Raw genomic sequence first — 22,584 nt, 5'->3', positions numbered from 1 at the left:
TACACTGATAACATAGAATTCCCCTATAATTTATTAAGCTTAGTAGATTTATTTAGATTTTAAAAAATATGACACTTCAAGTGGACTAAAGATGCAACCTACCTCCTTGAAAATATAGATTAATAGAACGTGGTCGCCTTTTCAAAGATTAAACTGGCTAAAAAAACACCATTTTGGGGACATTCTCAGCTGCTGATTGGTTATTCACATCATATATGTACGGGGCCATTTCAAAAAATGGAAACAGTTGAACGGAACCACACTATTTGATTCAGTACATAAGCAATATCTTAGGAAAATAAAATGAAGTTTATATTTTACTTTCTAGCTTGATAATATTAGTAATTTTAGTTCCTAATTCGTACCAAAAGTGTAGACATAGTATTTTCACATCACAAACATCTAATTTTTAAACAGTGTTGTATTCAACATGCCACGTGACTCACTAAAATCAATATTGAGATGTGTTCTTCTAATATTTACTTTTAAATTAAGAAATTAGCTTATACATAATACTAAAGTTTGAATTATAATCTACAATTTGATTCCAAACTTAATGACATAAATTCATAAAACAACAGTTCAATAAATGCGATATGACCTTTGACCCATTGCAAAAGGTTCAATTAGACTTAAGATTAAATAGACTGTTATAAAAACAATCAGCTACTCAAAATTAAAGATTTCAGTTACCTTTTTATTACCATAAATTCATAAAATAGTAGTTCAATAAACTTTTGAATGCAAATCAACAAATGCAGTGGCATGATCTTTGACCTGACTCATTGCAAAAAAAGTTAAATATATTTGAACATGCCCTAGATGATCATGAGGTAATTACTTTAAGATCTTAGATACAGTCAATAATGAACAACACCTACGTGTATAGGATAGTTTGCTTATTCATAGACTGTGCCCTTAAAATTAAATAAACCAAGTAGGCTGAGCTTACAACTCACTTTCCAACTCACTGACGAGATATGTCAGTTTTCCAAAGATGACTTTTTCGTATTTTCCTTTTTTCTTTCACTGTGATTGTAAGTGCATAGTTATAATGCAGGTGATACATTTTGTATACACTGTTGTAAAGTATTACAAGTATTTTGGATTATGTGGTAAGAATAATGGCAAGCGTACTCCATATAACAATAATGAACTAATTTATTTCCTCAATAATACTTACTACATGCTCAGTATCATTGATGCAAACAGCAAGCTTAAATCAATTTATTCTATAGTAAATATTAAGTGTGACTGTCTTTTACAAGACAGCAAAGCATGATTGTAATAATACTTATTACGGTTAGGCCTAATATACTTTTAAACACTGTATTATTTATTTAGACCCCTTGGGATTTTAAAAATTGGAAGGGTGTATACTAAATAGTATTCCAACCACATTATATTCATCATCTCCTTTGCTGATGACACATTTCAATCAATCCACATAAATTCAGGTTGACTATGAAATACCAAATACTGTTTATATAAACGATTTGTTACAACAATTGTTATGGTATAAATGCCTTTTACGTTCTGGTGAAGTATAATTATAACTATACTTGTCAGAAGAGATTAGTATTAGGCTTATCTCAAAATGCACAAGGCTCCACTTTCCACAAAATAAAACAGTTGATAGTAATTATTAACAAGGTTAAAACATTTTGTATATTAATTGAAAAATGTTTTTTGTATAGATGTAATACAATGACAAATAATACAGATTTTAATATATTCGAATTTACTTATTAAACATGAGAATCCAAGAGAATCTGTCATCAGGCATGGGACAACTTAAAACTACACATGCCTTCCATGATTCTATATAAATGTATTTAAGAGTTCCTTTTAATGGCACTTTCATAAACATGCTCAAACACTTGGACTTAAATTTAACAGGCAATGTTTCACTTGGAATCATTTGCTAATTGGAACATCAATTACATGAAAAGGTAGGGAAAGAAACAATCACAGTTCAGAGCACATCATATTGTCTTTGTACTTTAAAAACATTTATTTGAAAGTATATATAGTTTCACAGAACTATGCAATGTTATATCTTACATAAGATTATTTAAATGACTTATTTATTGGAGTTGCAAAATTCTTTCAAAACGTTTGAAAATATAATAAGGTTTACACCATATATTCAATAATAATAAAGTAACACAACCAGAAGAAAAAAAAACAAAAAAAAAACCTGAAGCTTAATTTTTATCCTGTTACCTGGCATAATTTGTATACCAATGTACAAAAGCAGCACTCAGTTTCAAAGAAGAAATCTTTAAAAGATTAAATCTTTCAACACTGGTCCAGCAGATTTTTGTCAGTTCAGTCAAGTGTATGAAGTGTTTAATATTTCACTTGATTGAAGTGGGGAGAGTCCACTAGCAAACACCAAGTGTTCCATATTACATGTATAGTTACATCAATCTTTAAATTCAGCAACTGGTATGATATTGTCAAGCAATTCACGGTATTCCAAACTGAACTACTAGTTCCTCCTGGTGCTGCACTTTGATCTCCCAAAGTGCATTAACAGCCTTGTCACAGGCATTCTTAAGCTGTAAATAACAGAAAAAAAAAAAAAAAGGACATGTAAAGTCTAATATAAAAAGTAATAAAATCTAATAAATGGTCAAATTTTCTGCTGAAAATAAAATACACACTATAATCCAAAACACAGATTGTTTTATATGCATGTATGTATGTACTTTTCATAATTTATAATTCTTATGGAAAATAAGCACCCTACTGCAGGTGAAGACTATTTGATACTGCAGACTTCAAAATACTGTATGCAATATAATAGCTAAATATACAGCCAGTTGCAAAATCCTTATTTTGGACAGTTTTCCATAATTCATAACTGCTAATTACAGCATGATTAACAAATCAACAGCAACTGTCACCTATGTGACTATTTTTTAACTGTTTCATACAATAACTTCTTAACCATGCACAGCCCAGAAGATGAAAGATAACTACTTATGTGATAATCTGAACAGACTCGGCTTTATATGACCAGTTAAATTCACATGATTTTATCAGCTCTTTTCTTAGTTAAATGTGACAAAAAATGTGATCCTACAAGCTTCAAAGTTCATTAATTGTCAGTTTTGAAGTTTGATTTATTTTAGACTTAAATGTTATTGACTTAAAAATGCACTTTTCTTTAAAAATATAAAAAAAACTAATTTGAATTAAAAAATGTTTTGCTTACAGTAATAATTGATAATTCTACAGGGACAATATTTTTTGTTAGTTTTAGTGTTTTAGTTGTTTATATTACAAAACATGGAATATGAAAACTACAAAAACTAGGCATTAATCATGACCTTTGTCTACAAATAATACCATTTTAAATTTATAAGTCAATAAATAATGTTGCAAAATTAAATTCATATTTAATAACTTAAATATAAACTGGCATAAAAAACATTTAATGCAGAACAAAATACACAAAATGCCATCATAATTAAAACTTATAAATGTGAGCACCATAATCCACAAACTTTTGCACAAAGTATATCTCAGAAGTAAATTTTTGAAAATACAATTCAGTTAAGGAACTCATATAAACCATTTTTACAAATTAATTACCTTGAAATTTCATTTCATTTTTACATTTACATTGTGAATATATATACTATAATTATATTTTAAAAGATATGTTACTTCTGGACACTATTTTATGAATTTAAAATAATTATGAACTATATTTCTTTTGCTTCTGGAAAGAGTTCAAAAATAGTAAGTGATTAATGCACACGTGTTTGTAAATACATTGTTTTGGAGCAGTCAGGTAGGCTTAAATCAGAATAATGAAAAACAAAAAATTCCTTGTTTGTAGACATTTTGTTTAAAACTCCGTGGCATACCGATGGTTTGATTCATTCTATTTAACTCAACGAGTACAAGTGGAGTCAAAGTGTACCTGTCACAACCTTTAACACAGTACCATTCAACATATTATGTATTCCATAATTATAACTTATTTGTCTGACCCTATACTACCAATTTAATAAAAGTTTGAGGTAGGTAAGAATACATGTTAGATAAAACAGACAATAACACTAAGAAAAACAACAGGTATGTATTTTGGAGGTTCCAGAGGTCACACAATACAGTGGAGCACCATTAAGCCGCTGTAGCAAGGCTTGTCCCAAAATTTTTGATGTATTAAATCTACCACCTGGCTTTTTAAAGTTTCTCACACTATCCTTGTCTTTATAAGGGCTATTATAAGGGGATATTTAAAAAGGATTTGCTTTATTTTGGGAAATAAATAAAATATATTACAATACAAATCGACCGTTAATCTACCTTATCCGCTCTCTATGTCAGCTTTATGGAGGCCGCCATTGTTACCGAATCACACCTCTCCATACATTAAAGTTAATCCACGATAAATCCATGAAAAAGTGATCAATAATTAAAGTATTATTTTTAATTTGATAATCCAATATTTTTATGGAATTGTATAAATATTGGCCACAAACCCAATAGAAATCACTACAGTTTCTGAATTAATAGTGAGCATATCATATTGACATGGCAGCCCGCATGTAACATGAGAAGACAAAATTTTACAGGGAAAAGCGAACCATCCCAATGCATTGGTTGTTGTGTTAAAACGGCACTTGTCAATTGTATCTGAATAGTCTATACATTAATATTATAATGATCACGCAATGGCCCGGATGAGCTGCTGGCGACTTCAGCTTTTCAGTCACAAAGGTTTAAGCCGCGGTTAAGCAGGTTGACCCCCCAAATACCACGGCTTAACGGTGCTCCACTCTACAATATGGAAATTATACAGTGGACAAAGGTATATTTAATCTTAACATGAATGCCACATTGCTCTCTGACTTTCTACAGGGTGGCCCACAAGTCCCTACCCATCCATATGTTATGTTATATTCAATTATGCACATATTATAAATTTGTTTCTTTTTTTTCAGAGAAATATAGTCAATGTAAGCCCATTTACACTTGAAAAGCATATTGTGCATAATATTATGCAGCGAGAATGAGGGACAGCACACTGATACACTGGAAACACAAGATATATGGATGGGTATGGACTTACGGGCCACCCCACAGAATCTGAGACAGACTGACACAATCAATTCAGTCATATCTTGAGTGTAAATACTTCTGTAACACTTCTAATTTTTTGTGTACAACAGACTTGTGCATTTTACTGAAAGCTTGACACATTTCATACAGATACACACAGTAAATTTGGAATCATGGTTAAAATTCCTTCTTCAAAATGGACTCAGTCCACTGATATAATACCTGACAGTATTATACACACACACAAAGTTTTAAAGACGTTTTATAAATCAGTCAGGACCAACAAACATCCAAAAGGTGCAGAATTTCTCTTGCAGTGTTAGGCCACACACTAAATTATGTACTAAACCTTTTGCAGTTACAATCATAACAAGCTGCCATGGTTTATCAAACCAATGCTCTAACCTTACTGTATAGTCTGTATCACAGATATTATCACTGTAATCTGGCTAAAAACAAAGATTATCTTAGGAGGATAACCAACAGAAACTTCAGAAGTTAATGCGTGTGACTATAAGTGTACAGTAATTAGTAGCTGTACTATTTTCATCGTAAGTAGGATTACTAAAACATTATTTCTTTTACGTACGTCACCGGTAAAGTTTTGAAGCTTTTATTGATGTTTTACCAAGACAAGACACCTCTTCAGGGATCTAACTGTTACTGAAAATATTACACTTACCAATTGCAGATCTTTTTGGGGTATAGGACTGGCTGAAAGATTCTTTTCTGTTGCTGGAAGGTCTAACAAGAAGGATTTTTTTTGTGGATACGTATATTTTTGAGCAGTGGCTGCAACTCTCTGACTGTACTGATGAGCTCTATCCAGATATTCACGTTGTTCTAGGTGGGAATTCATAGCTGACACGTCAATCACGTTCCTAAAATTTGTCACAAGATTATTAACAGGTCATGACAGAAAGCAGATACACACACAGTTTCAATATGAACACAAAATGCAATCAAAACACAGTAGTTTCCCAAAACAAGTGTATGTTTTATACCAGATTATGTAAACTCACAGTTATGAACAAATTAGGAATTTACTTGATGTTATTTTATTAATTATAAAGTACACAACATAAATTTGTAATCTAGTTTAATGAAGAGTTGGTTAAAGACGAGTTATGTTGCCATTTACAGCTAAGTATAGGGTTTCATATTGCAGAGAAATACAAAGTTATGAATATAAATTTTCCTTTACCAAAAATATACTTAGATAAAAGTTACCTCCACTCACACTTTAGCTCTACCCCTATGAAATTCTCCTCCATGCCCATCTAAGCACTGGTATGAATCTTACCTCGCTTACTCCATTCTTTATACCCTCCTATATTGCCCATAGCATGTTCAATCTTATGGTTCTTCCCACTTATATCAGTGCACCCCCTATCCCAAATTCATATATAACTCCCCATTATTACTTCCTATTCACTCAGTCTGCATCAAACAGAAGAAGCAGAAAAGATACAGTAAATGTACCAGACTGCATGCTGTATTGTACCAGGAATATTCAAAATGTAAGACCATGACTTCATCTCATTGACCCACTACTGCTGTTGCCCTAACCATCAGCATTGCAAAGAATACCCTATGATTCAGCAACCCACCAAAGAACTTTTACTGCCAGGAGCCACTACATTCTATTCACACCTCTAACCAGAAGACTTTCTCCAAAGTTATCCTAGCCTAACCTACACTAACACAACCAGCAGTGGACCATATTGTAAATGTCTCAGAAATGTTTGTTTCTGTGAAAAATAAAGAAAACATACAATAAACTCAAAACCTAATAAGAAAGGTCAAAAAGAATAATTGAAAGTACAGGCATAACTAAAGCACAAAAACCATCATTCCCACCAAAATGGCCAGTTTTTGGTCTGCTAATTTACACCTTCTCAAAGAATTGAATAGGAAGTAATAGCAAGGAGCTTACACGTGAATCTTCGGCAGGAACCACATTGACATCGGTGCAGAGAATCAGAAGATTTAATTTGATATGAACAATATAGTGGGGTTTAAAGCTGGAGCAAGCTTAAAATGTGGTGGTAAGATCACATACCAATGCTTGAATGGAAAGACAGGAGAAACTTCCATAGGGATAAATTTGAATTGCAAGTGGAGTTCGGTGTGTTTTGGAAAATGGGATTTGGAATCCAGCCAATCATGATGATGTCTGTAGATAAGGAAGACCCATCCTCCTTAGTTAAAGCAGGCATCAATAAATACATGTAACATTTATTGAGATAAAGAAATTAATCATCAAGAAATAAATCTGTAACTTCTAAAACCTTACAAATTCAAGTAAAAAAACAAAAGGGGCCCTTCTAGAACAAATGGGAGATTTAAAAAAATATATGTGTTAGTGTAAAAACATAATTTGGGATGCATTAGGATTTGAAGAACTTTTCATCTTTCAGTACTTTGTCTTCATCATCAAGAAGAGCTTTTGAAAGCCTAACTTTTGTAAACAGAAATGAAAAGAAAAAAACCTGCAAAATACAGAAAAAATAGAATATTTTACCAATTACAGTCATTTTACAAGGAACTACAGAAATGTCACGAGAAAATCCAGGGCAGTTATCCATGACAAGTTTGGTTATTCATTTGATTAAAATTCTAAACACTATTGAGTGAAAATGTTTTAGGAAAAAAGTTAAAAAAGGTTACAAAAGTCACATGGAAGACAGTAGGCAATGAATAGTTGGAAGCCTAACGAAATAGAAGGACCCAACAGACAAATTAAAAGCACAGCTGAAACAAGTTATGGCACACAAAGAAGCAAGTTTTGTTTACAGAAAAGTTTATTTTGCTGAAAACAACCACTGAAAAGATAGGATTCCACAAAATGAGCAATCCTAAGCTTCTGTAGTAAAAGGATGGAAACTGAATTTTAAACAGAAGACAAAAAGATTGATTTCCCCTCCATCAGATCTCAAGACTATAAAACCATGTAACAAAGTGAAGGAAAAAAGAATTGAAAGCCACACACATTTTTGCAAGCAGTGTTATTTTTTTCTTAGAAATAAACCTTCAGAACACAACACACCTTCCTCAGGTCATAGCAAAGCAGGAGACCCTCTGCTTACAGGCTGCTCAAATTATTCAGTTTAAAAGGTTCAGATTATGTACTAGAACAAAGTTTAAAATAACACATTTTTTGTTAGGAAAACATTTTACAGAAATATGGTTGACAAAGATGGATACGAACACAAGCAAAAAGGAACTATCTGATCATCTCAAAAGCAGTGAAGACTGCAAAGATGAAAAACAGGAACAGCAACAGTTTGATCCTAACCCTAATAGAAGGTTTGAGAATAAACATATTAGCTTTAAGAACATCAGATAAGCAGAAACATGTATAATATATATATATATATTATATACATTATAATATATATATATAACTGAGATAACTAGAGGTTTCCTTCTAAAAATTCAGTATATGCCACCAACCTTGTGACACAAAGTAACAATCAGAGTTTCCATACTATAACTTTTAATGTTTTGTGCAAGAGACAAAACAGTTTGATGGATTTGGTTAGTGGAAACTGCTAATCAATACTAAATTTTATCACCAATTAACAAATATTGCTTTAGCATCTCTGTAACATTTATCATTTAACACATTATAGTGACGAAATCCAGCACTATAAGTCTTAGCTCTTTTGTAAAGACATTCATTAATGTAAAAAACGTATATGGTATGTTTTGATTCTTATAATACTTTTATTCAGCTACAAACACCAATATTTAATTGTACCGTACAAAGTAGTTCACGAAGAAAATAGTTCCTGGTATAAACAAGGTCTGTTCAAAAAATACGCAGACTGACGTCATAAAACAAAATGTACTTTATTTAGAAGTTACAGGTCTGGGACCCTTTCAGGGTACTCTCCTCCCCAACGCACACACTTATCCCAACGGTGTTTCCACTTGTTGAAACACTCCTGGTACGCTTCTTTTGTAATGTCCTCCAGCTCCTTCGTCGCATTTGCCTTAATCTCGGGAATCGTCTCAAATCTTCTTCCTTTCAAGGGTCTTTTGAGTTTGGGGAACAAGAAAAACTCGCAAGGAGCAAGGTCAGGTGAGTAGGGGGGTGGGGAAGAACAGTGATCGAGTGTTTGTCCAAAAACTCACGAGTTCTGAGGGCTGAATTTCGCAGTAACGCGGTGCATCTTCAATTTTTCGATCAAAATCTCGTAACAGGATCCAACTGATATCCCACACTCTTCAGCAAGCTCCCTGACAGTCAGACGTCGATTTGCCCTCACCAGGGTGTTTATTTTGTCGACGTGTGGGTCGTCACTTGACGTGGAAGGACGTCCAGGACACTCATCATCTTCAATGGACTGTCGACCATCCTTAAAATGTTCATGCCACTTGAAACATGCCGTACGCTTCATAGCAACATCACCGTAAGCAGTGTTAAGCATAGCAAAAGTTTCAGTCGCAGATTTTCCAAGTTTAACACAAAATTTTACAGCAAGTCGTTGCTCCTTCAGGTCATTCATTCTGAAATCCGTCAAACGAAAAAATCTCACTTCACTTAAAACCGCGTAGCTAATACACAAATGAAGATATCTGCAATCGGGGAAATGGCGTCGTAATCAGCTGATCTGGGCGAACCTAGCGACACCAAGCGGAATCCCCTAGAACCAACTGGAGCCGCACAATTCAAACAGTCCACGTATTTTTTGAACAGCCCTCGTACAGTAAAACGTAAAAACTGTAAGAAATACCAAACAACTCAGTTGTCAGAAAATAATGCAACTGATTAACCAGAGAAAGAAGTGACTTAGAGATACTGTTACTGTATAAGGTTGCCATTAATTGTTTTCAAATTAATCTAGTTTATTTCTTTTCTGACAAGACCTCATCAATCCCTTCACAATGCAGTCTCCTTGGCTTTTTAAAGAAAATATTAAATGACTTTTCATCAACAATTACCCCTCTTGCTACAGGCATCCTTTACTGAACACTTCACGAGGTTGTTAGTGAGTGACATTCAAAAGTTACATTTTATCTTTCCCATTATACCAGTTAATACAGCATAAAATTGTAGTTAATATTACTATTTTAACAGTGTAAGTTTCAAGTTTTTAATTTTAAAAGTTAATATAAAAAAAAAATTCTGAATTTCCCCTAGAGTAAGAAATATTACATTTTCTCTCTATGCATCCACTCTCATCTAATATATTTACTATCCCTCAAAAAAGTACAAGATTTAATATAAATTACTCAATATAATGTTGATATTGTTTAGGTAAAACATACTTTTCAAAGTCTTCAACTTTGTTTGATCATACAGACACCAAATAGAAAATCCGACTCCTCTGACCACACCCACCTGTCACATTCTATCTTTCAGAAATCATCAACAGTTCTCCTTATGTTCAATACTAAACTATTTTTAACCAACAGAAAGCCAAGGTTTCCATCTATGAAATGGCATGTAATACTATGATGTTATTTGTACAGAAAATTGTTCATTTCTCTTTTAGTAGAATCTATGTTCACATGGAAAGCACATCAACTAGCTTGGATGAATTTTTAACAGTTCTTTTTGTACACTTAGAAAATCAGATAAATCGTGACAGTTGTCAGACATTGTCTGCTTTTGGGATGTTGTTATTCTATATCTTTTGGTGCAATATTTAATTAAATGGGTAAATGATGTATACTGTTATGAGTTTAAACGTAATTTGAATAAACAAATGTAGTTATGTTACAATTTGAAGTCATTCTAGAAAGAAAAATATATATATATATATAATTTACTTTAACTGATTATTTTTTTTAGTATACAGAGTTAACACAGAGAAATTAACAGTTTGAAAAACATTTGAAATTTATTTAGGAGGTTTTATAGATTAGGAAAATAACACTTGAGATATTTTAGACAAAAACCATTCTTAATATGAAAACCATTTTGCACTTGGACTGGTCAAAAAGAGAATCAATGTATTCAAAGACAAATTTTAGTAAAAATACTTCATTAAAAAATTAATTTTTTGTGTACAACTAGTAATGTTTACTAAAAGTATGTCAAAGTTTGTGAAGATACACATACTATACTAAAAGTTATCATATTAAAATTATATACAAGTCAAAATGGTCAATGATCAGTCCTTGGGACTGAATCCATATTAAGAAAGTTTGTCACTGGCTCAATGCTAAATGTGCAGTCTAGTTGACTAGACTGCAGGAGCTGACCAGTGTATTGCAAAGTCATAAACAGACCACTAAGAAATATATACATGTATGCAACATGTGCATGGCAAAATATGAAAATACTTTACGTGCAAATCAACCTGAATTGCAAATCACTTCTTTGCTTAACATCACATGTGAATCACTCCTTCTCTCGTGTATTATATTATCGACCTCCAACAACACAGTGAAAGTGCTGTAAGGTTTCATTTTCATATGATTCACAAATTGCAATGTGAACATCAATATTCTGTCCCATTTGGGTATCTTTACAAAATTTGGAAACCTTTCAATAAAAAAATACAAATCTTTCATACATGAAAGGTCTGACTTTTTAATTAAGTAATTTTTACTAAAAATGTGTCCATGAATGTGTACACGTGTGTATATATGAAGTCAGAGTGTTGACTCCTCCAACTGCAAAGTAATCTTCCTGTTAATGTTAAAAGTATTTCTTTTCTGAAATTTGTAAAATTTTATTTAAATAATCACTAAAACTTCTTAAATGAATATCAAATGTTTTCCTTCAGTTAAATGTAATATTTAACCATTATTTTCTCTACCCTAGCTCTAACATTTCACACTAGTTTCATTCTGAGCTTCCAAAGGATACATTTAAGAAACTGTATGGTTGAATGTGTAATCTCACAAAAGTATATGTGTACTTTCTGCAACTTTTTACAGACTGGCAATCCAGGCAGCATTACATATTTGACGTTAAAATCATCAGCTACCAATTTCATCCTACACTGTTGACTTATTGGTATTTCCCGATATCTTCTCATATTCTAAGTCTGACTGATGCCATTAGTTCATAGATATCTCAACTACAAATACTTTATTAACAATTCTGATTTTTCATTTACAACAGATATACCACATTAACTAAACGTTTGCCACATTTTATGATGATGCACATAATGTCTTTATTATTGTAACTAACATTACTCTTCAGTTTAACTGGTTAACAGAGTAAGAATACCACAGATAACAGACAGAAGACAGGCCAGAATATAAAAAAAACAAAAACAACCGAAGATAAGCTTTCCATACATAAAGATAAATCAATGTATTTGATGAGAAACATGTACTATAGCACTTACTTTCAGATGGTTATTCTAAATTAATAAAAAAGGTTCACCTGGAACTTTTTATATCAAAAATGTAATAAAATACTACAATTAACATACAAAACAAGAAGAGCCTGACAAAGAAAGATTATTTTAATTTATTCAGTGCTATATTTATAAATTAAACCTGTTTATTCCCTCCCACGTTACATTTGTTAGAAGAAAACCAATGCTAAAATAAAGACAACATTTTAGAACAGTTAACCACTGTAAATGAAAACAAGAATAAAATACACTTACGTGGCAGTTTGATGCAATATTCTATTAAGTGCTGACTGCTCATCTGCTCTCTGGTTATGTGGATATTTTGTTCCACTTCCATAATCATCACTGAAATATAAATAATGAAACATCTCATGCCAATTATTAATGAGAAATACAGTTTCTCAACATGAAAACTGCTAAGGTAAAGTGCATATGTTTCTTATCATTACATAAACCAATGTTTTGGTATCAGAGAACTCAACTATTTTGAGAACTTTTACCTGTATCTCTTTCAAGTCTCAGAAAATACATTAAAATAAGCGAGGATTGTGTGACCCCAACCAGAGCAAGAAACAGTTGCATTAACTTTTCACACACATGGAGCTTGTAATTACGATTTATGGCAATATTCTGATGTTTTGTATACCTCGTGTGTATATATATATATATATATATATATATATATATATATGAAAGCTTATATTTTCTTAAATCTAAATGTACTTCCAATAATACTTACCTCCTCTAACATTACAGCTATTATTGAACTGGTGGATTTCCTTCCTTTGTCCATCTAAGCATTAGTTTGTTTTGTTGTGTTTTTCTTTGCTTGCTCCAGTCTTTTATTCCCCACTTAACTGCCCTTAGCAATACTGTCACATACTGACACTCCTCAACTATGTCAATACTTCCTCTATCTTGGTACTGAACACGAAGTCCCCATTCAGATACTATTATTACTTTTTAAGACTCACCCAACCACAGTCTCTGCCATTGGCTCTCAGTGGAGATGAATAGTGAGAGAGTACGAATTATTAGAAATATTTTTTTCAGTTTAAGAAAATATTAATTTCCAAAACATACCTCCTCTCACACTACAGCTAGAATCCCACACTAATAAGGTGGATGGGTATAATGAGGGTATTATCCACACAAAATGCATCTGCATGGATGATGGGTGTGCCAATGGAAGCTTAGCATCCTAACAGAGAAATTGCACTACATCTGGAACAGGTATGCTCTTCACTCATGCCATATGGGTGAAATTTGATGAGATACGCCATCACCATAGACCACGCCCCAACCAGATAGTCAAGGCTCTGTTGCTCAAGGTTGAAGTTTCAGAACCATGGTTCCTAATTCTCTTGTTAGTGATTAGACCACTAAGTAACCACGTGTTCAGATTTTAAAAAATATAAAACTTTGAGCAGACTAAAGATGAAACTTACCTTCTTGAAAATTTGGATCAATAAAACACAGTAGCCTTTTCACAAATCTGTGAAAATTATAAACAAATAAACATAAATTTGCATAAACAAATTTTTTTCTTCTTCTTTCGAACTGCTAACTGGAGAAAATGAAACTGGCTGATAGCATCTGCTTCTTCCAACATGTTACAATGGCTGAGAACACCACTCTGGGGACATTCTCAGCTGTTTATTGGTTATTCACGTCATATACAGCAGTAAGAGTGTACACGGAACCATTTCAAAATATGGAAAGAGTTTAACAAGACAACCGTATTCCATTTAGTGCACAAACAATTTATCAGCAGAATAAAACTGACATGAAGTTTATATATTTTATTCTAGCTTGATAATATTAGTAATTTTAGTTCCTAATTTGTATGAAAGTATAGACTTAGTATTCTGACATCACAAACATCTAATGCTTAAACAGCTGCATTTGACATACCACATTGCTCACTAAAATCTATATTTAGATATGTTCTTTTAATACTTTTAAACTAAGAAATTAACTCATATATAATAATAAAGTTTGAATTATAATCTATAATTTGAATCGAAACTTATTGATATAAATTCATAAAATAGCAGTTCCACAAATGACATGGCCTTTGACCTGTGACCCATTGCAAAAGGTTCAATCAGGCTTAAGATTAAATAGACTGTCATAAAAATAATCAGCTACTCAAAATTAGGGATTTCAATTATTACCTTTATATTAATTACTCTAACTATTCAACTAATAAATATTATTATATTAGGTTGCTATTAAGCACAAAGCTACGTTATGAGCTATCTTAACTGTACCATATTTTAGCCTTATAAGTTTATTTTAATTTCAATTTTGGTGTTTTGGGAAAGAAGGTTCTTCTTCATGTACACTGTTCAGTAGCACCTGTTACCAAATTTTTTTCTTTCTTCTTTTCGAACTGCTAACTGGAGAAAATGAAACTGGCTGATAGCATCTGTTTCTTCCAACATGTTACCTTTAACTGACACAACTAATGTTTAATTAACCTACAGTTTTATGTTAAAATGGCTATATTTGTTATATAAGGTTTACTTTCACTGAGCCATTTACTGTTCATGTAGCACACTTATATAAACAGCATACATTTTTTATTATTTCAACTATGAAAAACATTAATACCAATCTATATAACATTTTTAAATTGTGTGCAAATGTTTAATTTCATTTATATAGTTTATCTCTTAAAATTATAGATTTTCAATCACATATAGACTAGTAGTTACAATGACATCATCAGTAAATTATCCAAATCAATATTACCAAAGATCTGAATCTTCATTTGGTAACGTGTTCCAAAACCTTTCCTTACAATCCTACAAGCAAGATGTATCCATAACTAAGACTAGTAATACTGTTAGATGTCTAGTTAACCAAAACTGAATTTATAACAGATACAAAACACACAGTTTGATAATTTAATGACAATTACTGGTTGGTTGTTTTCGTGTTTTATGGCATAAAGCAGCTTGGCTATCTGTGCCAAACATTCAGTAAAAATGTAAAAATAAATTCAGTAAAATTCATGAAAGGAAATTAAGGTAAAACAAAACAAAGTTAAAAAACAAATAAATAAATAGCATAAAACCAATGTTTACATCTAGTCTACAATGTCAAGAGAAAAACTACAGTAATTCAAGTTGTGAAGGACTTTCTGTAGCATGACTGTAATAATCATAACTCACCAGGAAGACTAACAGGTAGGTACAAAAACCACCATCAGTCACCTGAAGTTGGCCTTTCCAGTTTCTTAATGTTACGGTCAGTTTCTAATTTCAAATTGAGCAAGATGAACTGTGATTTTTAAAAGGAAATCTCATTAAAAAAGGTTTAATATATAAATTTAAAACCTTAAATAGCATTAAAAAGATTAACAGCCTTTAACAAAACTAAAAACACTACCAAGGTGAACAGTGTCACCATCACCAATAACATTGTCTAATGTTATGGACAAACCTTGGGACAGAACATGCTTAAAATGGTGCTGTCATCATGAATCATAACGATGACAAAAAAGTAAAATGTGGCTTATAATGATTTGAGTGTTACACAGACTACACACTGATGCATCAGTTCCAGATAAAAGTAAATGATGAGTTAAAAAACTGTGACCAATGCATAGTCTAGTTAGAACAACTTCCTCTTTCTGATCTTTACGGAAGCAAGATGGCCAAAGTCCAATATAGGGTTTTATTTGGAAAAGCTTTTTTTCGCATTGCTAACTCCAAGTTGATTGCCAGTTGGCATGGAGCCAAGTCTTGAATACAGGACCATTGTCCATGTATAGGACAGACACAGAGGTGATAGTGCCAGAGAAGATAGAATTAACTGCAGTGTCGGCGAGCTCGTTCCCGCGAATACCAACATGGCCTGGTATCCAGAAAAACTGGATAGAAGTAGATGTTCAAGAGAAATGGGAGGATTGGTTTTGAATATTGGCGAGAACAGGGTGTGAACCAACGTGAAATGATTGCAAGGCTAGAAGAGGACAAAGCGAGTCAGTATAAATCGTGCAGTTTGAGTACTGTTTAGCTTCTATGTGATCCAGGGCAGTGAACATAGAAGCTGTAGAGGGTATTTGGTGCACAACCACTAAACCGCAACAAAGCCCACAGAGTCACCTGATATGGAACCATCCATATAAATAGGAATGGAAGGATGGTTTGAAAAATGTTCAGCAAATAGCAGACAGTATTTCTAATCAGGGGTGTCTACTTTAATCAGGTGAGTTAAAAACAGGTCACATTTGGAGACTGTGAGAAGCCATGGTGAAATGGGCTGACCAGTGGATAATAGCAATGTTATCCGAGGACAGGCCCAATTCATCTAACTGCAACTGGATACAAAGGCCAAAAGGAGCAATGGCAGACCATTTGGTCTGAAAATGCATGGCCCACCGAGGAAGGAAAACACAACCCCTGGTGGGATGCTTTGGTAAGGATAGAAGTTTTGAAGCATATAGTAAAGACAGTTGCAAACAGCAGAGATGCAAAGAAGGTTCATGAGACTATGTATAAGCTCTGAACTGGGGATAATGACAATGAAGCATGTAGCCTGCATATCTTTGAGATGTACAGTAGTCCCTGGTGGATATAATCCCTCCAAACAATGACTTCCTTTGAAATACAACAGAACAACTTTACATTGATCTGACCTCCCATGAACTTCCTCACAGATGTGACACATGACCATGATTTCTTTGGAGGAAGGTTATTATCAACCTCTCTATAAAGACTTTTCTTCCTATCAACAATGTAATTGACAGACACATGAATACAATGTATACAGGATGGAACAGAGAGGTCATACAACCAGAGACTGCTTCACAGCTTAGCATATTTATCTCTGTATCCTAAGGAGTTCAAGTCAAATTTCTTGGTGCTTAGATGTAGTTATTTTGGTTGAAAAACTTTCAGGACCTAAAAAGTAACCAAGGGTAGTTAGAAACTATTGTTTGTCCTCACCCTACTCATGGAATTAAGGTTTATTCTTTTAGTGAATGTAGTAGATTTTGAGATTGTGAACTCGATGTCAAGTAACTCGATTAGGGTTTACTAACAGGGTGTGATTATTATTAACTCAGGGTTTGTTAAGTGACACACCCAACTAATCTGTGGCTAATGAAATACCTCAAGGCATCTGGGAGAGCTGTGAATATCTCAAGCTGAGAACAAGAAGTCACTGTGAAGAAGGCAGCTTGATGTGTTGATTTAGATATGGGCATCAATATAGACCACAGTTGTGAATAAAGCAACAAAATAAAAGAAAGATGGAAATTAAAGAATTTTAGTCAACTTGAAACTGTTTTAATTCAACATTAATATTTTATGTAGTATTTCTATTCAGAGAGAATTACCTTATTAGATGTTGGCTAAATTAATGCCTTTATTGGCTATTTTAAATTTGAAAAATGATCCCTTTCCAAAGCTGTGATCAGAGGATCCAAGTGTTACGGTAGAATTTTGGTTTAGGAATGGACTGTTTTGTTCAGTTGAAATACGCAGCTTCTGATGTTTGGTTCTTTGTTTGAAATTACAGCATTCTGTATCGACATACTGTGGATGTTTGAGTTCCAATGGTGGTAAATGTGATGGTTTTTTTTAATTATGTTTGGTGAAGTTAGTTTTTTTTTTACATAGATTTCTTGACATTTATTGCATGTTATTTTATAAACTGATACTGAAACCATCTCCTGAAAGCTAACTACGAAACAATTCTTGACATGGTAACTGTCAGATTCGTGAACATTCAGGTTGACTCAATTAAATGTGCAAAACGAACAAAGAAATGGATGCTTTTTTATGAAATAAATTTTGTGCACTTTGTAATATTTTATGTGTGTGTAATAAAGGTGATTGATAAATACATTACTTTACATAAAACAGTTTTAAGTTATCTGTACTAAACTGTTATCCATCATATCTATTATTATACAGCATACCAATTTGCTACATTATCTGACTACCTATACAGTGTATAAACCATTATGTTCAACCATAGGCAATAACAATTGGCACAAATTGAATTCGGTAATTCTTTAACTGGTTATTGATATTTTTAATAACAACTTCCTGTCAGATGCAATTTTTTTAATCATTGCAGATAGGTCAGTCATAAATAAGTGACTAATGCATCAGTAATTATACTGATAGCTATCTAAAACTATAGTTCACTACTTGCACAAAGAAATTAGTTAAAAACACTTAACACATGATAAGTTCATTCTGTATGACATAAACTGTATATTTAGATAACAGTAGCAAACAATACAATACCATCCAGGTCTGATTGAAGAGTTGCTTACAGGATTCCCTAGAAGTGTTGTTCTTTCATTTGGCTCTCCAATCTGTCATAAAAAATAAAGAAAGATCATAAACACACACTTTTGAGTAAAACAATAAACAAGCTTCATATACATGTATAACTGCAACTGTACATCCAACTACAAAAGAAAGAAGTTATTTCAAAACCACCCACATTGATTTCCTTGGAAACATTGACATTACATTTCACATGTTCAGGCTAGAGTTACAATAATACCTTAAACCTTGTTAGAAAAAATTTCAACCAGTACACTATAAAAAATGCAAATTAGTTTTAAGGAGATCTATTAGGAGTTTGAGGTTTTGTGAGCTAATTTCAGTTGTTATGAATATGACTTTCATTTTACTTTTATAAAAGAATATCAATAAAAAAGGTAGTTTGAAACCACATTTTTTCTAGTCATGAGATATCTTAAAGTTAACATACATTCTAAAAAAATTGTTAGAATATGTAATGTTTGATCATTAAATACCACAAAAAATTTATCCAATTCAAACCTACATGAAATACTTCAAGATGCATATATACCATTTTAATTAGATTAAGGCACATTTATACCTCCAAAATCATAACATAAATTCAATATTTAAAACACTTGAACTACACAACTTGTTACCACATTACCACAAAGAAAATATTTTGTGTTCAGTAAACACAAAAAAAAAATCTTAAGATTTTTTAACTGTTAAAATATTTGAGAATAATTTTATAGATTTAAAACTAAATTATCTTCTAGCAAACTTGATGCAAGCAACAACTGAAAAACGAAAAAGGAATGGATAATATAAAGGACACAAGTTAGGTTTAAAGCTAATTGATATAAAAACATTCCTTGTTTCATTTAAATACACATCCATCTCCCTATATCTCATACCACTCAACCCGAATATTCTTTTCAAAGCATTACACAGAATTGAAGTTCTAAATAACTTGTGAAAACATTACAGTTACCAATTACTGAATACAAATTAAAAAAATATTCATTATTTTAAAAACAAACAAAAAGCTCTGAGTTAATGGCTCATTTAGCTATTATGTTTAGGTTATTCTAACTGGGCTTGACAACAGGCAAAAGAGTGAATTGCACTTGACCGGTGAAAGGTTAATATCACCTGTAAAGTTTTCTATCTTGTTTCAGAAGACATACTGCATTTCGGTGGTGTATAAGATAATTTTCAGTCTTAAGAAAATACTTTATTCTACCTCCTGTCTTATACACAGTTTCAAAGATAAGTTCCAGTAAAAACTCTCCAGTTAATTATATAGTAAACCAAAACTTCACTGTTCTATTTAATTTTGTTGTTTTTTTTAGAGTAAGTGCAATGATACTGTGTCACCTTCTGCATTACAATAGCATATTTGTAACTGTACCATTTGTCTCAATTCTTCACAACTAGAAGTTATATCACATGCTAGTCAAAATTAATCAAGACATTTCTGATTTGAAGTGTATCGATCCTATCCATCATTTTAAAAATTGCTAAATATTATATCAAAAAAGTCAGTTTCTGTAACATACACTAATTTTGATACGATTTGCTTTTTTTTTATTCTAACTGCTGTTATTGACAAATTAACTCGATAATCTTTTATTAAGCTATTCAAATTACACAAAATGATTTTCAACACTAATGCAATATATGCCTTGCCAAAAAAAGATGAGTTTCAGTGGAAATAAACAAAAATTTATATAGCATTACCAATGAAATCTACCACGTAAATTTTAATTTGAAGTAACACATAACCAAAGCACTAAAATCAAAGTTACAAGTCTTTCTGGCCGACTTTATATCAACAGTACTAGATGTTAAAAACAAAATTGATATGACATTCGACATTTCGCAAGCGTTAACCTGTTAAAATGGTCATCAGTGAACAAGCTCTACCAGTTTAATACTTAACATATATTATTAATATTACATTTACATATATTTTTTTTATTTCGCGCAAAACTACACGAGGGCTATGTGCATTACACTTATAAATAAAGTTTATTAGAAATATTTACTAATTTAGTAAGTCCTCAACTCAGTAATACAGAAAAAATTGCAAACTGTCTTTGTTAACCTGAAGATGACCTAAGAAGGTCGAAACGTTGTTCTCTACTTTAACAAAATTTTAATACCCATGCCAGCCGTCTTGAGATACATTGTTACTTAAAGTTGGTTTCTTGTTATCACGAAATTCGCAAATACAGTAACATTACCTGTGAGCCTTTGTCATCATCACTGCTGAAACAACAACCCATAGTATTTTCTAAACCAACAATACCAAAAAACTCTTTTGAAATGCAGTTTAAGAGAAAGTTTGAATACAAATAATTTTTACATAAGCTAAAACACAAAACCGATGATACGACAAATACATTACGTTACGTATAAAGCCATAAAATGTCATATGACTGTGCAGCCCAAAGTTTTTCATTTGCTCACTTATTTAAATCTTTACTTTCGACATAATTTTACGTATACATGGTATCGTCAGTTATAACATGTATAACAAAAAGAATAAAATATAAATAAACTATATTGCGTTCTTTATTTTTTAGTAAAATTTTCTTTAACAAATTATGAATTTTGTGTACTAATCTAAATTTTAAATGACTATCTAAGTATGTGTGAGTGTTGAATATGGCGGCTACCATTACTCGTAATTCAATAAAAATACTGTTTCTCCTTAAAAAATGCGTAATAAATAAAAGAATTCCACTTTCTTGGTCTTTCTGTCATCCAGATAATCATGGAATAATTCGATATTCTACAATATTTGGGAAAAAGTTCACTGTGAGAAAGATTATTGATTTGAAACCTTTCCATGAAAATATAATTGTAGAGGTAAGCTTGATGCTGTTTTATAGATAATAGAACTATTAATAACAATTAGAGTGCAATAGTCGTAAAATTCACGTCTAGTGTAATTTGCATATTGAGTACAGGTAACAACTTTTAACAAAAGATTATCTACACCTGTAAAGGTGTTTTAGCACTCCCACATTTGAGATAAATGAAAATGAAACCCATCCGTTTATACAGGAATGGGCTTATATTTTCACTTTTCCCTGGGGTATATGTGCTAGAACAATCTTGGAAGTTGAAAGCCTATAATGTTTATGTTTAAGGAAATCATTGATTCACCTCTTAAACTTTTATTAAATGATCAGGTTGAAGTTAGTTTATCTCTGATTCAAAGCAGACATAAGTTACTTTTCCCAATTTAAATTTGAAATTATTTCCTCATTTATGCATTATTATGTGGCTGTATGTAACCTCAAATGTGAAAGGTGAAATCACATTGATATCTTTGTTTGCTACCTTAAGTAGGACATAATTTTAAAGCAAGAACAATTTTCTTTCACTCAAAAATAAAAAAGATTGCACTTTCTTCACAATACAAGAGTTTGAAGTAAAAGGGTATCTCAGGATGGCTGGTATGGGTATTAACACTTTTACTAACAAAGCAGAGAATAACATCTTCTGAAGATGACCTGTGAGGTCAAAACATTGTTCTCTGCTTTATTATTAAAAGTTTTAATACCCATACCAGCCATCCTGAGACACACTCGTTTATTGTTTACCTAGTTTTCTAATCTGTTTTTTGACATTTTGTAAAATTCTTTAGGGGTTAATTTAAAACTGAAGTAAGAAGAACTAGACTTTTCAAACCATTCTTTTTTTTTTTTGTTAATAATGTATCCACTGTTTTCTCAGCTATTTTGTGACTAATTTTTATAGTACAGGGCTCATCAATTTTTGGCTTTTTCTTTATATTTGTAAACCACTATGAATCTAAGCTACCAATATATCTTAACATAAATGATTTTTAAAACTAAATTCATAATTAAACTTATTTTACGTTA

At 31.9% G+C, this 22,584-nt stretch overlaps 2 protein-coding genes across 3 annotated transcripts in view; one reads left to right on the top strand and one right to left on the bottom strand.

Annotated features, from left to right (window-relative positions):
• Positions 1 to 1,143: 1,143 nt before the first annotated feature.
• LOC143247528 (ragulator complex protein LAMTOR1-like) lies at positions 1,144 to 21,162 on the bottom strand. 2 transcript variants are annotated; one of them, XM_076495797.1, is made up of 5 exons: positions 20,935 to 21,162; positions 18,680 to 18,750; positions 12,666 to 12,755; positions 5,765 to 5,963; positions 1,144 to 2,564 (listed from the first exon to the last, which is right to left on the bottom strand). In XM_076495797.1, exons 1-5 carry the CDS (start codon positions 20,974 to 20,976, stop codon positions 2,472 to 2,474), a joined length of 495 nt encoding a protein of 164 aa, XP_076351912.1. In that variant the 5' UTR covers positions 20,977 to 21,162; the 3' UTR covers positions 1,144 to 2,471. The 2 variants fall into 2 exon arrangements, with proteins under 2 accessions (XP_076351912.1, XP_076351911.1); XM_076495796.1 differs by having other exon boundaries at positions 21,099 to 21,157.
• A 190-nt stretch (positions 21,163 to 21,352) lies between these two features.
• The window catches only part of AsnRS-m (asparagine--tRNA ligase, mitochondrial), a 34,100-nt gene continuing 32,868 nt past the window's right edge, over positions 21,353 to 22,584 (top strand). Inside the window, exon 1 of the mRNA XM_076495795.1 lies at positions 21,353 to 21,562. Within this exon, the coding sequence (XP_076351910.1) occupies positions 21,359 to 21,562 (204 nt within the window). The 5' untranslated portion in view covers positions 21,353 to 21,358. The remainder of the gene's footprint in view (positions 21,563 to 22,584) is intronic.

Source organism: Tachypleus tridentatus, chromosome 3 (assembly GCF_004210375.1).
Source record: "Tachypleus tridentatus isolate NWPU-2018 chromosome 3, ASM421037v1, whole genome shotgun sequence".
Lineage (NCBI taxonomy): Eukaryota > Metazoa > Arthropoda > Merostomata > Xiphosura > Limulidae > Tachypleus > Tachypleus tridentatus.
The sequence above is the reverse complement of the archived record's forward strand: the minus strand, read 5'-3'. Positions and strand labels throughout refer to the sequence as shown.

Excerpts from the sequence above, each read along its gene's own strand:
- LOC143247528 (XM_076495796.1), bottom strand. The coding sequence starts at position 21,152 with ATGAAAAACTTTGGGCTGCACAGTCATATGACATTTTATGGCTTTATA. Across the intron at positions 18,751-21,098 it reads TTTATGGCTTTATACGTAAC|ATTGGAGAGCCAAATGAAAG; the intron begins GTAATGTATTTG and ends TTTTTATGACAG. Across the intron at positions 5,964-12,665 it reads ATATTGCATCAAACTGCCAC|GAACGTGATTGACGTGTCAG; the intron begins GTAAGTGTATTT and ends GACAAATTTTAG.